At 39.2% G+C, this 14505-nt stretch overlaps 1 protein-coding gene across 3 annotated transcripts in view; it reads right to left on the bottom strand.

The window, feature by feature from the left end:
- Nr2c2 (nuclear receptor subfamily 2 group C member 2) overlaps window positions 1-14505 on the bottom strand; it is a 66322-nt gene that overhangs the window by 42462 nt on the left and 9355 nt on the right. For 2 of the 3 annotated variants that reach the window (XM_052174343.1, XM_052174346.1), the window contains exon 2: window positions 10389-10472. The exons of the other annotated variant lie outside the window; for it this stretch is intronic. Coding sequence is in view for 1 of the 2 variants with exons in the window: in XM_052174346.1 (XP_052030306.1) it covers window positions 10389-10448 (60 nt within the window). In the remaining variant the exon portion in view is untranslated. The remainder of the gene's footprint in view (window positions 1-10388; window positions 10473-14505) is intronic. 3 annotated transcript variants of the gene reach the window in all.

The raw sequence follows: 14505 nt of genomic DNA, 5'->3' as shown, positions 1-14505 counted from the left end.
GCATTATGAGGCTAGCAATACAAACACCAGAACTTAAGAAAAAAGTTAATCAATTCATGGACACAGATGCAAATAAAATGTGTAAGTACAAAGGTCATGCCAAGTTCACTTAAACTGTGGAATTGAGCAGCAAAGTCAGTCTAAGAGGGAGGATACATGATCATTCTACCAGGCTCTGAACATCTGCTAAACTCATCATTTTTATTCCAACTTCAAATACAATGTACTTAATCTAATAAGGAATAAAAGCTCATACAATTGCCTTAAACCCTTCTATTTAAAATGAGAATTAGGTAAAGAAGAATGCTTGCTATTACCACTTTGATTCAACACTGTAGTAGATATCCTAGCCATAAAAGTATAGTACGACAAAGGCAGAAAAGAAAAAAATCTGAGCTAAGATTTAGTTATGTGGCTGGCAAGATGGCTCAATGAATAAAGTACTTGCCACATAAGCATTAGGATTGGAGTTCAATCCACAGCGTGTGCCTGCCTACCATCCTACATCTGAGGAACTGAAGACATGACGATCCCTGAGCAGGGATTTTTTTTTTTTAAAAAAGCCAGAATCTAAGCATGTAGGAAGCAGGGGCAGACAGATCTCTATGAGTTAGAGGCCAACTTGGTCTATAAAGTAAGTTCCAGCCAAAAGTTGCCAGAATGAGAACTGTCTCAAAACATTTATCTCATCATGGTGGCACATAGCTTTAATCCCAGCAGAGGCAATCAGATCTCCAGCTCAAGATCAGCCTGCTCTATGAAAGTAAGTTTCAGGATAGGCAGGGCTACACAGAGAAGCCCTGTCTCAAAAAGCCAAAGGAATTAGTAAGGTTAAGACTGCTCAATTTAAAAAAAAAAAAAAAAGCAAACAAACAACAACAAAACAGGAGGCTAGGAGTAGTAGTACACACTTTTAATTCCAGTACTGAGGCAGAGGCTGGTAAATCTCTGTGATTTTGAGGCCATCCTGGTCTACACAGTGAGTTCTAGGGTAGCCAGGACTAAAGAGTATGTCCCTGTTTCCAAACTCAGCCAGTCAGGGCCAGCAGGATTACCATAGGTAAAGCACTTATTGTGTAAGCCTGATGACCTGAGGTCAATTCCCCAAACGCAAATGATGGAAGGATAGACTAGAATCAAAACAAGTTGTCCTCTAACCGCCACATAAGTGTTGTGGCTCAAGCATGCCTTCTCCACTCTAATAAATAAAGGTTAGGGAAAAAAAATCTATGAGAAAAATCACTAGAGGGAAAGGCGCAAGTTGCTTTATGGGCTATGTGCTGCTATGTATGTTGGAAGAACTTGAAACGCAAACCAAAAGACTCGCCATATAAATACTTGGTTGATAAGGATGGTTTTCCAACAAGTAAGAGTCAGCATGCAAATGGCACTTTGGTCTTAAAAGCCTTATGGTTAATCTTGAAATACTGTAAAAATTTGGTACTAACTTCTCTCTGATTCAGCATCCTAGCCATATGACAGAATAGAATCCCAGCTACCCAGAGAAGGATATGGGGGCATCTTTTGAGGATTTTGGATGACAGGAACAGAACAGTGCTCTCAACAAGATCAGGATAGAGGCTGGAGCAAGTCCAACCCTTTAAGGATGACCTTTCTTTAAGATGCTCACAGCAATCAGATTTCCTTTCCAAGGTTGTTTAAAAGGGGCCCTCTACTGAAGACTACAACAGTCACAAACAAGGAAGCTCTACAAAAAAAAAATCTTTGTACTGGAAATATTTGGCCTTGAGCTCAGACTGTCATCATTGTGTACCTGCAGAAACAACAAAAATCTTAGTGCTGGTGACTTAGATTCTAATACATCTGCTACTGCAGTGTCGCCTCCTTCCCTCACTGCCCCCTCCCTACCTGCTCCTTCATTGGACAACAGCAAAATGTTTCTGCTATTGTTCTGTTTTAAAAAGTGAAGAGAGCAAAAGGCCAAAGATGGAAAAACTTTGGCTAAGAACAACACAAAGAGAAACCAACACTCCAGAGACCTGAGAAATGATAATCAAGTAAAACTCACACCAGTCAATGCTAGCAATCCAGCAGCCGTCATAGTAGAGGCTCTGAAAGAGAAGTTACTTATTGGTACTGAAGCAATATGGGTGAAATTGAAGGAATTCCAAAGTGTGAATCAGAAGCTACCTCAAGACATCATTGTTTGGCCCTCATAAGTTAAACTCTAATGGAAAAATGAAGACCTTCCACACTGAATGTTTCAGATTTCTAATGGACACTAGAGTAAGTTGAAATCAACACTCACTTCAGTATTCAATGGTTTCTTTTTAATTAGAGGATCAAGCTAAGGTAAGGCACCAAAGTGTGGTTTTATTCTCATGAGATGGTCAGTTCTGCAGCTATTACCATACATATGTCCTCACGTTTAAGATTTATATCTAGGTTTAAGTTTCCAACCTGAAAAACATCTTTAAGATTTTAAGCATAGAAAGGATATTTGAGGTTGTTGTACATTTTTAACTCTTGTATACCTATAGGGTATATGGGAGTAGTGTGCATGTATAGCCAAGCCAATGGTGTCTAACTCAATGGTTCTTCACCTTATTTTTTGAGTCAAGGTCCTCCTCTCACTGAACCTGGTGCCCCCAGATTTACCTAGACTATCTGGCCAGCAAGCACCCAAGATCCTCCTGTCTCCATCTTTCCACCTCTGAAATTATGAGAATTCACACTGTGCCCAGCTTTTTACACACATGTTGGATATACAAACTCAAGGGCTCGTGGTTTCACAGCAAGTATTTTAATAACAATAATCTCCTTGGCTTGCATCTTTAACTTTTTAAAAGATTTTTTAATTTTTATTTTTATGTATGAGTATTTACCTATATGTAGAAAACTGTCTTTCTCATTTAAGCTCAGAAAAACTTGCTATAGATGGTAATTTTAAGTTCCTAATAAATGTTCATAATAACATTTCTGATAAACTCTACTCTGGTTAACATCAGAATCTCCCACAAGTACATACTAGGATTACTTAGAATTAACTAGGTATCCTTCCTGGGAATAACTGGGACATGGTGGGTAGATAGTTTAAGTTATTGAAAATGTGAGTTCTAAATATTAACAAAAGTGATCTAATGTAATTTACATAATTTATTAATTTAACTGATATCATGTTATTGACTTACATTGTTTTTTAATTTTTAAATTTTATTTATATGTTTTGCCTGTGTGTTTATGTAAATCACCTGTATGACTGATACCCTTAGAGATGAGAATAGGATCCCTTAGAGCTAGAGTTATGAATGGTTTCAAACCAATATATGGGCACTGGACACCAAAGCCAGATCTTCTCTCTGTAAGAGAAGCAAATGCACTTAACCACTAAGCCATCTCTCTAGCCTGTTTTTGAAAGTTTAAAACAGTTTGAAAGCTGCCTTTTAAAAAATTCAAAGTATGTGCCCAGTACCTATTTTGTCCTCCTAAGAAATTAATTTTTTTATCAGTCTTGAATGAGTGGTACCCCCCTAAAAAGAAGTTACTAGGGTTTGGGGATTTAGCTCAGTGGTAAAGTGCTTGCCTAGCAAGCACAAGGCCCTGGGGTTCGGTCCTCAGCTCTGGGGAAAAAAAAAAAGTAACTATTGTTATGTGCACGTGTAGAAGCCAGGGGTAGATATCCCATGTTTTCCTTAATGGCTTCTCCTCCTTTCTTTCCTCCTGTGATGGTTTGTACATTTTTGGTTCAGGGAGTGGCACTATTAGAAGGTGTAAGGTGTGGTCATGTTGGAGCAGGTATGTCATCATGAGTATGGGTTTTAAGACCATCACTCTAGCTGCCTGGACGCCAGTATTCTGCTAGCAGCCTTCAGATGAAGATGTAGAACTCTCAGTTCCACCTGCACTATGTCTGCCTGGACACTGTCATATTCCTGATAACTGCCATGTTGATGCTAACAGACTGAATCTCTAAACCTATAAGCCAGCCCTAAATTAAATGTCTTTTATAAGACTTGCCTTGGTCATGGTATCTGTTCACAGCAGTAAAACCCTAACTAAGACTCTTCCTAAATGTACTGGGTTTGTGTCAACTTGAAACAACCTAGAGTCATCAGAGAAAATAAGTTTCAGTTGAGGTAATACCCCTCCATGAGCTCCAGCTATAAGGCATGTTCTCAATTAGTGATCAGTGGGGGTGGACCCAGTCCATTGTGGGTGGTGCCATTCCTGGGCTGATAGTCCTGGGTTCTATAAGAAAGCAACTTGAGCAATCCATGAGGAACAAGCCAATAAGCAGAATCTCTCCATGGCCTCTACATTAGCTTCTGCCTCAAAGATCCTACCCTTTTTTCCTGTCCTGACTTCAATGATAGACAGTGCTGTGGAAGTATAAGCTGAATAGAATAAACCCTTTCCTCCCCAATGTGCTTTTTGGTCATGGTGTTTCATGACAACAATAGAAACCCTAAGACAAATTGGTACCAGGGACTTGGGTATTGCTGCCATAGGTCTGATCACACCTTTGTTTGGAGGAACTTGGACTTTGGGTTAGGAAATGCTTTAAGCACTGCTTAGTGGGCATACTAGTAGGAACATGGAAGATGGTGGTGCTGAGGGTGGTTTAAGCTGTGGGGCCCTAGCTAAAGAGGTTCCCGAGGAAACGAAAATTAACATGTGGGATGGAAACTGTTCTTGTAATATTGGTGAAGTATGTGACTACTTTCTTCTTCTTCTTCTTCTTCTTCTCCTCCTCCTCCTCCTCCTGCTCCTCCTCCTCCTCCTCCTCTTTTTCTTTCTCCTCCTTCCTTCTTTTTTTGGGGGGGTCCAAAAATCTGCCTGAGGCTGAACTGAAGAGTTGTGAGGCTGGAGTGAAGAGTTGATTTATTGATTTGGCAGAGGAAATCTCAAAACAGTCTAGTATCATGTCTGTGGTGTAGTTATTAGTGTTCACCCTCATATAATTTATAATAAAAAGGAGTACGCTGAGCAAGAAAAATACAACATGTACAATTTCAGAAAAGGGGCACCAGGAAGTGGAATAGAGCTAAGTTCTGTGCTCAAGATTAAAGAAAAGCCTGATGTTAAATGAAATAAAAGAGTGGTAACTTCAGGACAAGATCCAACCCAGCTAAGCTTCCAGTTTGTGAAAGGAATTTAAGAAAAGATTAGGGCTGGGTGCAGTAGCACATACCTTTAACCCCAACACTGGGAAAACAGACACAGGTAGACTTCATAATTCAAGGCCAGCCTGGTCCACAGAGTGTTCCAGGATAACCAGGCTTATACAGTGAAGGAAACCATTAAAAACAGAAATCTGGACAATGTAATAGAACAAGAGGGCCATGTTACAGCCCCAGCAAGCAGCAGGACTTGGTAGCTTCAGCCACATGGTTCTGGCTTTAGAGTCATAGGTAAAAGAAAGGGATTGTGGAATCTCCCTCATTGACTAGGGAAAGCAGCTGAAGTCAGGCATGTGTCAGAGAGAGGCCATTGTGTGAGGCTGTGAAGGTGAAGCCTAGATTGCCTTGAAGACCCCAAGATGTTGGACATGCCAGTATCATGGAATACCTGCTGAGAAGAGTTGCTAGCTGGGAGTGGAACCAGCCCAAGAAAAAGAAATGTTGCAGAAAACAAAGCTCAAAGGAATTGGAGAGTTGAAGGGTTTTGACATGGAGATACAGAGTCTGAAGTTTGCCTAGCTGTTTTACAGTCTTGCTTTGGTCCAGTATTTCCTCACTAAGCTCCCTTTTGGAATGGTAAAGTATATCCTGTGCCATTATATATAGGAAATATGTGATCTGCTTTTTGATTTTATAAAAGATTACAGTTAAGAGACTGTATGAGTCTCAGAAGGAACTTTGAACTTCAGACTAAAAATGCTGATAATATGTGTGTAAACATACAGACTATGGGGATTTTTGAAGTTAGATTAACTGCATTTTGCATTATGATATGGCTACAAGCCTATGAGGCCAGGGAGCCAAATGTTGTGGTTTGAATAAAATTGGCCCCTATAGGCCCATAGGGAGTGGTACTATTAGAAGATGTAGCCTTATTGGAGGTGTGTCACTGCAGGGGTGGAGGGTGGGGTGGTGGGGGTAGGGGGGTGGGTTTTGAGGTCTCATGTCCTCAAGCCAGTATGGCATTCTCTTCCTGCTGCCTGCAATCCAGATGTAGAACTTTCAGCTCTTTCTCCAGCACCATGTCTGCCTACATGCCACCATGCTTCCTGCCATGAAGATAATGAATTAAACCTCTGAAACTGTAAGCCAGTCCCAAGTAAATGTTTTCCTTTGTAACATATTTTATAATATCCTTTGTAAGAGTTGCCATGGTTATGGTGCCTCTTCACAGCAATAGAAACCCTAAAACACTGCCCTCAATACCTACTTTGAGTGTGTGTGATGTACACAGGTGTGTATAGGTGTACATCTATCTCTCTCTCTGTATGCACAATTAGAGAAGGATAACACATGCCCACTATTCACCTCTAATCCCTTGAGATAGTATTTCACTGATCCTAGAGCTAGGCCAGTGGCCAGAATGCCTCACCAATCCTTCCATCTACATCCCAAAGTGCTGAGGTTAAAGGTATGAGGCTGCCATGTCCAATTTTTACACAGCTACTTGAAATTTAAACTTATGTCTTATTGCTTGTACAAAAAGTACTCTGATCCATTAAGGTAATCTCAATTGTCAACTTTCAAACTAGAATCACCTAGGAGATGGGTCTCTAAGTATGACTGTAGGGGCTTATCTTGTTTTATTTTATTTTGAGATAAAGTCTCAATATGTAGCTTTGGCTAGCATGGAACTCCCAATGTGGATCAAGCTGACTTCCAACTTAGAAGAGATCTGCTTCTGTTTCCTTAGTGCCGGGATTAAAGGTGTACACCATCATGTCCAGTTTCCTCCCCTCAGATTTATTTATTTTAGAGTATATAAATGTTTGCATACCTATATAGCTATATACCACATGCATGCCTGGTCCCCACAGAAGTTGGAGGAGGGGATTCAATCTCTGGAACTGAATAGGAGGTTGTGGGCACCACATGGCTGGTAGAAACTGAACCTGAATCATCTGCAAAAACAAATTCTTTTACCCTTTGAGCCATCTCTCCAGCTCTGGGTTATCTTAATGAGGTTAAACGAAGTGGAAAGCTCTGCCCACTGTGGATAATATTCTGTGTTCTGTCATCCCGAACTGTATTAAAAAGAGAAAGTGAGCTGAGCACAAGCATCCAGCACTGTTTCCTAACAGTGGTTGTAATGTGCTTTAAGCTCTCGAAGTGTTAACTTCCATGCCATACAGTCTGTACCTCCAACCGTAAGTCAAAAGGAACCCTTCCTTCCTATATTAGGTACTTTTCTGTTGTTACTGGGATAAAGTACTGTACTGGTTGGTTTTGTATGTTAACTTGATACAAGCTAGTCATCATAGAGAAAGGAGCTCAAAGTTGAGGAAATGGCCTCCATGAGATTTAGGCATTTTCCCAATGTTCAATGGAGGAAGAAGGCCCAGCCTGTTGTGGGTGGTGCCATTCCTAGTCTGGTAGTCCTGGGTTCTATAAGAAGTGCAGGCTGAGCAAGCCAGGGGAAGCAAGCCAGTAAGCAACTCCTCTCTATGGCTTCTGGACCAGCTCCTGCCCCAAGATTCCAACCCTGCTTGGTTGAGTTCCTGTCTTAATTCCTCTAGTGATGGATTGTGATCTGTAAGTGTAAGTAAGTCGCTTTCCTCCCCAGCTTTCTTTTTGTTCATGGCATTTCATCACAGTAAGAGAAACCCTAACTTGGACAAATACCATGAACAAAGGCAACTTAGGGAAGAAAGTTTATTTTAGTTTATGGTTCCAAAGAGATTCAATAATTGTTGGATAGGTATTAGAGCAGGCAGCTGGAGGAGAAACAGACAGATCACAACTTCAACTAAAAACACAGAGAGTGAACAGGAAATGGAAGAGACAAACTCTCAAAGCTCACTGCAAGACTGTACCATCACCTCACCAAACAGCACCATCACCTGGGGACCAAGAGTTCAAATACATGAGCCTATAGGGACATTTCCCATTCAAAACTACCACCTGTCCTTAAGTGGCTTTTGTGGGGGTATTTTCACCACAACCCCCACCCCCAATAACTTAGAAACTCAATCATCTCCCAAACACCTACATTAGTTTTTGTTATTTTTTGAGAAAGCCTCTCTCACTAAACCTAGAGCTCATGGATTCAGCTAAATTGCCTAGCCAGCAAGACCTCAGAATTCCCTTTTCTTCAACTCACTGTTGCTAGAATTACAGATAATTCACTGCCACATCCTGCTGCTTTTTATGTGGGTATGAGGCATCTGAACTCATGTCAGGCAAAATACTCATATACATAAAAACTCATAATCATAAAAATATATTTAAAAAAATTTTAAGTCTAATATGGAGTTACCATAATGAATCAGAAGGCTCAAAACTCTGTATAGTTTTATATCAAAGAAAAAGTTCTTAAAGAAAAAAAAAAAGACATTGTCTACACTTGACAACTCAAGAACTAACAGGGCAAAGACATTTTTATAAGCAGAAAGTAAATTGGGATTTAAGATATAGGGGTAAGGACAGGATGAAGCAGACCTGGTTCAGGAGCATACTATGTTTGCTGCTTCAAGTCTACAGTAATGTTGGCCTAAAGTCATGTGATACGTAGGTATACTTCTGACTAGGACATGGAAATATATATGTCTAGTTCCTAAAAGAGCAGAGAAATAAGTTTAAGTCATAAAACTTGGACAATCCAAGACTCAGAAACTTGACACTGGAGGGATGACTGCTTTCTCCCCTTTGTGGATATGTCCTTGCTAGTAGTGACTGCTGTTTCAGATTAAGAGAGCTCAATTTATAAACATTCCCCTACATAAAAACAATAAGTTTTATGCAATAAAGAAATAAGCCCTGATGGGAGCAATGAAGGGTGTTAAGATTTAGACTTTCTCCACAGATCTAAGAGGGACTATGAGATTAGGAATGGTACCTAGGAGTAAACTTTAGCTAGTTTATATGTATGACTCCATGAATACATACATGAAATTGGTATTAATGTTAATTTCTTCTCTTAAAGAATTCATGATGGCCTTTTAGGACTGTGTGCATACATATCAAGTCAGCCTCAATAAGAAATTCTTATTAAGTGAAAATAAAACTGAATACTGGAAAAAACAACAAATTATCATCAAGGTATTATTCCTGTAATGAATTAAAAGCAATAAAAGCAGTTAAGCCTCATCATTTTCATAGTTCTTAAAAATATATTTCTAGGGACTGGAGAAATGGCTCAATGGCCAAAAGCATTGGCTGCTCTTTCAGAGGACTGGGGTTCAATTCTTAGCACCCACACTGCAGTTCATAACCATTGTAACTCTACTTCCAAAGGATCCAATACCTCTTTTGACCTCTGCAGGCACTGTACACATATGGTGCACAGACGCAAGTTCAGGCAAAACACACATACATTTACACATGTCTTTTCTTTGAATATCCATTCTTTGGTAAATTTGTCTTTGTTTCAGATATGTAATTCAAAAATGCAAATTTTCATTTCTTCTAAGGGTGAAATACATACTTGTAATATAAACCAGGGAGGTTTATAAAAAGTGCAAAGGTCAGAATCCCATTTCTGCTGCAATAAGCTCTTGGCTAACAACATGTTTTTGAGGCATGGATTCTCATCTATAAAATGGAAACAGTAACCAACCTCAAAAGATTATCAGAGTTATCCTTGCACAGGGTCTGGTTTACTGAATATTATTAGTGATGATAAAGTAATGACACTTTTCAAGGTATGGCCCTGACTACACCCCCTCTACACCTCATGTTACCTACAGGTACCAAGCTGTGTTATGCCTCGATCCCTTTTCCTAAGTTTCTCCTCATGTTAACCCCTCTAGAATCTGCCACAAAATTTCTTACTATACTTACCCTAAGTCTGTCTGATAAATGCTTGTCATTGAAGGGCCATCTAGTGTACACACTGTTACACTCACTGGTACTTCTTAACTGAGTGGGTTGGGCACCCCTGTATTTCAGTACTGCGGACAGTAACAAGTAGTTAAACAATCTGGTCTACCATTGTGCAGTAATAAGTAGTATATAAGAAAACAAGACACAGCCTTAGAGTTAAAATTACTGCACAATAAGAAGCAGATTTGTTGACTTGAGGCTGAGATAAAATTTTAAGTCATCTTATTATACACAACCGTCGTACCCATGCAGAAAAATCTAACTAACGGCTGCTTTTGTCATCTTTATTTAGTGTCAGCATCCTGCTTTGGATTTGAATCATGTGCTGACTTCTTTGGGACTGTTTTTTGAAAACCACAGAGCATACTGATTTCTACCCTTTCAAAAACAAGGGTGCCAGCTATTGTGCTAGCCCCTGTCACTCACCTCAGCCACCTGCTGGGTCCCCACTCTGTGCTGAACCAGCCCCTCCATATTTGTAGCCATGGTGAAGCAAGATCATTAGAGAACCTGTTTGGAAAAATGCAGCAACTTCTATCAGGTATGGAAAACCAGGCTACTTGAAAATTATTACTCATCAGAATTCATCTTTGATACTGTCTTACAAGGGCCATGCCTTCTATAGGAAACAAAGCCAGCAGGGTAATCATATCTAGATATGCCATAAAATTAATGTACCAACTTTTGTAGAAACATTTCAATTGGTAAATTTCTCTTGGCAGATATAAATACAGAAGAATAAGGGATTTATCAGGTCTTCTTGGTTTAACCTCTCAGAGAGGTCGAAACTTCACATACCTTTTTTGAGTAGCTCTTAGTCACAGTACACTGAGTAAAATGGTGGCTATCTGAGAAAACCATGAAGTCAACTTTGGACAGAATTCTAGCTTGATCGATTGCTATCAACTAAACTTTTATTACTAGTGGCAATATGAGAAGCAAAACCATGCCCAGATTACACACCTCATTTGCAGGCTGAAAGACAAACAATATACCAACAAAGAGAGACAAAGAATATGCTAACAAGACAAAGTACCCATATATATATATGCCCCAATCCCTTTTCTTAAGTTTCTCCTCATGTTAACCCCTCTAGAATCTGCCACAAAATTCCTTACTACACTTACCTAGGTCTTTCTGATAAATGCTTGTCATTGAAGGGCCATCTAATGCACACACTGTTACACTCACTGGTACTTCTTAACTGGGTGTGGTGAGCTAATATTATAAATTATATATTTAAGACAGAGTCTCACTGTGGAGCTCTAGCCAGCCTGGAACTTGCTATGAAAACCAGATTAGCCTCAAACTCACAGAGATCCACACCTGCCTCTGCCTCCCAAATGTTGGGATTAAAGGAGTGTGTGTGTGTGTGTGTGTGTGTGTCCCTAGCTATCCATTAATAGAAAAAAAAATTGATGCCATCATTTGCAAAATTTGAGGAAGATCATCTAAAGACCAAAAAGCCTGATAGCCTCCTAGGTCACAGTCACTTAAACACAGTCACTGATGACCCTCCATCTCTTCTGGTCACAAACAAGACCGTTCCATGAGTATACCCTAGATACTTTTCAAAAGCCAGGGTTTATTTGGGACAATTCATTATCTGGAGAGGTCCCAGGATAAACAGAAAAACAAGCTCTAGTAGAATTATCTTTAAATTTGTACATAAAAACTGTACAGTGTTACATAGATGCACAAATAGTTCATTTGCTTGCTTGGACTATTATACAATGAATGGTTTCACAAAGAACCTTTCTATAGCATTCCTACTTATGAGGCACAGATCTCCAAGCTTTTTAATTGTGGCCATTTTCTGTATTTTTCTACCCATTATTAGATAGCCACGTCTATTACTTTAATTTCCATTTAGACTGTTTCACTGCCTAAATGATGAGTGGTAAATAGAGTGTGAAACTAGTTGACAACATAAAAAGACCTAGAACCTGTAAGCACAGGTACTGCACCAACAGGGACATGATACCGGATCACAGATATCAGTGATTCACCTCCATATAATATAGCCAGGCATGAGCTATAGGGGTTAGTCTTCTTACTCTGAAGTCTTCTTTCCTGTTCAGGGCTGAGGAACAAATCTAGAGCCTATCATATGCTAAGTATGTTCTACCAGTGAGCTATACTACCAGTCTGCTTATTTTTTTGTTTCTTTAAAAAAAAAAAATGCAAGAGGGAACACTGGTTTTTGTTTTAATTTTTTTGTTGTTATTGTTTTGGTTTTTTTGTTCTTGCTACGATTTGGTTCCAACTTAAGAGAAATAGAAAAAGAAAAGAAAGCAACATTTGAGATATGCAACAAGTAAGTCGTAACACACAACTACATGTATGAGGTCTAGACTTGCACTCTTCAACAAAAAAAATAATGATAACCAATAGGGTAACATATGGCGAGAATTAAATCCAGACAGACACCCATAACTAATCATTTTGTAACTCTGAAATGTAATCACTATTTCTGCTGCTAACTGTAGTTTAAGTAAAAATAAGTGACTCTAAATACACTGGAACACTGGTGGAGAATTATTACTGAATAATATAGAAATATCAGAACATTCTTTAAAAGACCTATCTTTTTATGGAATTTCCTGAAAAGACCCCATACACAACTGTCTGAATTCCAAGCTTAGTAACTCAGAAAACTTACTGCAATGGTCTATTTTATGGGCTTCTTTTTGCTTTTGTTTTATATTATTAAGGACCAAATTCACAGCTTTAAATCTGCTAGGAAAGCACTTTATCATGAAACTGTACCCCTACCCTGAATCACTTTAAATCTGCAGGGACAGTCAACTTAAGATAGTCTCAAAATAATTCTAATAACCATATGTATAAATATTAAGTCAGGAATAGTACACCTGTTAAACTTTAAAAAGTTAAGGATTCTGTATACTATTGGACTGTGTAAGTGTATGCTTTTGTATATGTCTTTGCCTATTCTTTAACATTTCTTGATGAATAATGCTGAATGGATCAATATTTGGGGGAGTTTGTATTACCCTTTTTTACTTATTAGCATACAATTGGGATACATGTATATGTGGTGGTGCACATGTGAAGAGGACAACTTACAGCTGATTGATTCTTTTTGCCTTTACAAGGGTTCTAAAGATTGAACTCACAGCACCAGGCTTGTAAGCACCTACCCCATCCTGCCATCTGGGATGCACCTACACCACCTGGCCATCCTGCCAGCCCTGCCAGCCTGCATTTTAATGTTTTAAGGACATTCTGTCCTATCCTAGGGTTAAAAATACCATGTTTTTTTTATTTTTATTATATAAATGCTAAATAATGTTATCATTCACTTTTTAAGCTCTTAATCAATGTGCCCATTAGTTTTTTGAGTGTGATGAGTCAGGCACAAACATCAATTTTCCAGCACCATGCACTGAACCACCTATCATATCCTTTCATCACTGATCTGTAATGTCATCTCTGCCACTGTAACTCAGGTTTCCTTCTGAGTGTAGACATAATGGCAGATTCTCTATTCCACCACTGGCTATTTATTTTTCTGTTTGCTACCACCATTATTTCACTGTCGTGGCTTTATAGGCCTTGCCCACTTCCTGAACCAAATCTTGAATTCTTGGAATTCTTGATGTCAATGTTGGTTTTCCACCTCCCAAGCAGCTTCAGCCATCAACTGCTAAATAAAAAAGAAAAAGGAGGAATGTATGCCTTCTGAAAAGAAAAGCAGAGACAGTCAAAGTGAGAACAAGCAGAGAAACTTCAGACAGCCATAATTCTAACAGACTTTCATCCAACTAGAACAGATAAGTTAGAAGGAGTTTCAAAACTGTATTTACCATGTTAGAAAATGTGGTGTTGTAAACCAAATCCTGTATATGTGTGTGTGTGTGTGTGTGTGTGTGTGTGTGTGTGTGTGTGTGTGTGTGTGTGAAGCTTCCCCTTGCAGGGCATCACAATGTGAAAAATAAGTAAAACAAACTCTCAGGAAATGTCAGGAAGCAGAGCCGCGGGGGGTACCTTTAACTAGGTGCTCCTGAAATAAAGATAATGTGGGCAAGACTCTCTCACCACCATACAACCACGGGACATCATACAGGCACAAAAGTCATATGGGAGAGGGAGGTCAGAGCCTTCAGAACAAAGTATGAAGCATCAGTTTTCAATTAGAAGGCATCTCCCTTCCTAAATTGACAAGCTCCAAAGAACAGTGACAGATGGAAAACTCAGTCACTAACTTCAAAATTGAAATCCAGAAACAACAAAACTAAAACATAGTATTACAGAAATAAGCTTTTAGGGACCTGGGAGAACTAGAAGTATGGCTCAGTGAAAGACAGCCTGCTTAGCATGCACAAGACCTGGGTTTTCATCAACAGCACCAAAAAGAAAAAGCCTTCTTGGTTTGTGAAGGTAAGCTTAGCAACACCAACAGTAAACAACAGCTGGTGTTGCATTAATAAGCATTCTGAACAGAACACAGCTTGTTCTGGCTATAGAAACCTGAAGATGACTCTTTAGCTAGCCAATCTTCATATTGTACCCAGAGTCATGT

This window comes from Apodemus sylvaticus, chromosome 2, assembly GCF_947179515.1.
Source record: "Apodemus sylvaticus chromosome 2, mApoSyl1.1, whole genome shotgun sequence".
Classification (NCBI taxonomy): domain Eukaryota; kingdom Metazoa; phylum Chordata; class Mammalia; order Rodentia; family Muridae; genus Apodemus; species Apodemus sylvaticus.
The sequence above is the reverse complement of the archived record's forward strand: the minus strand, read 5'-3'. Positions and strand labels throughout refer to the sequence as shown.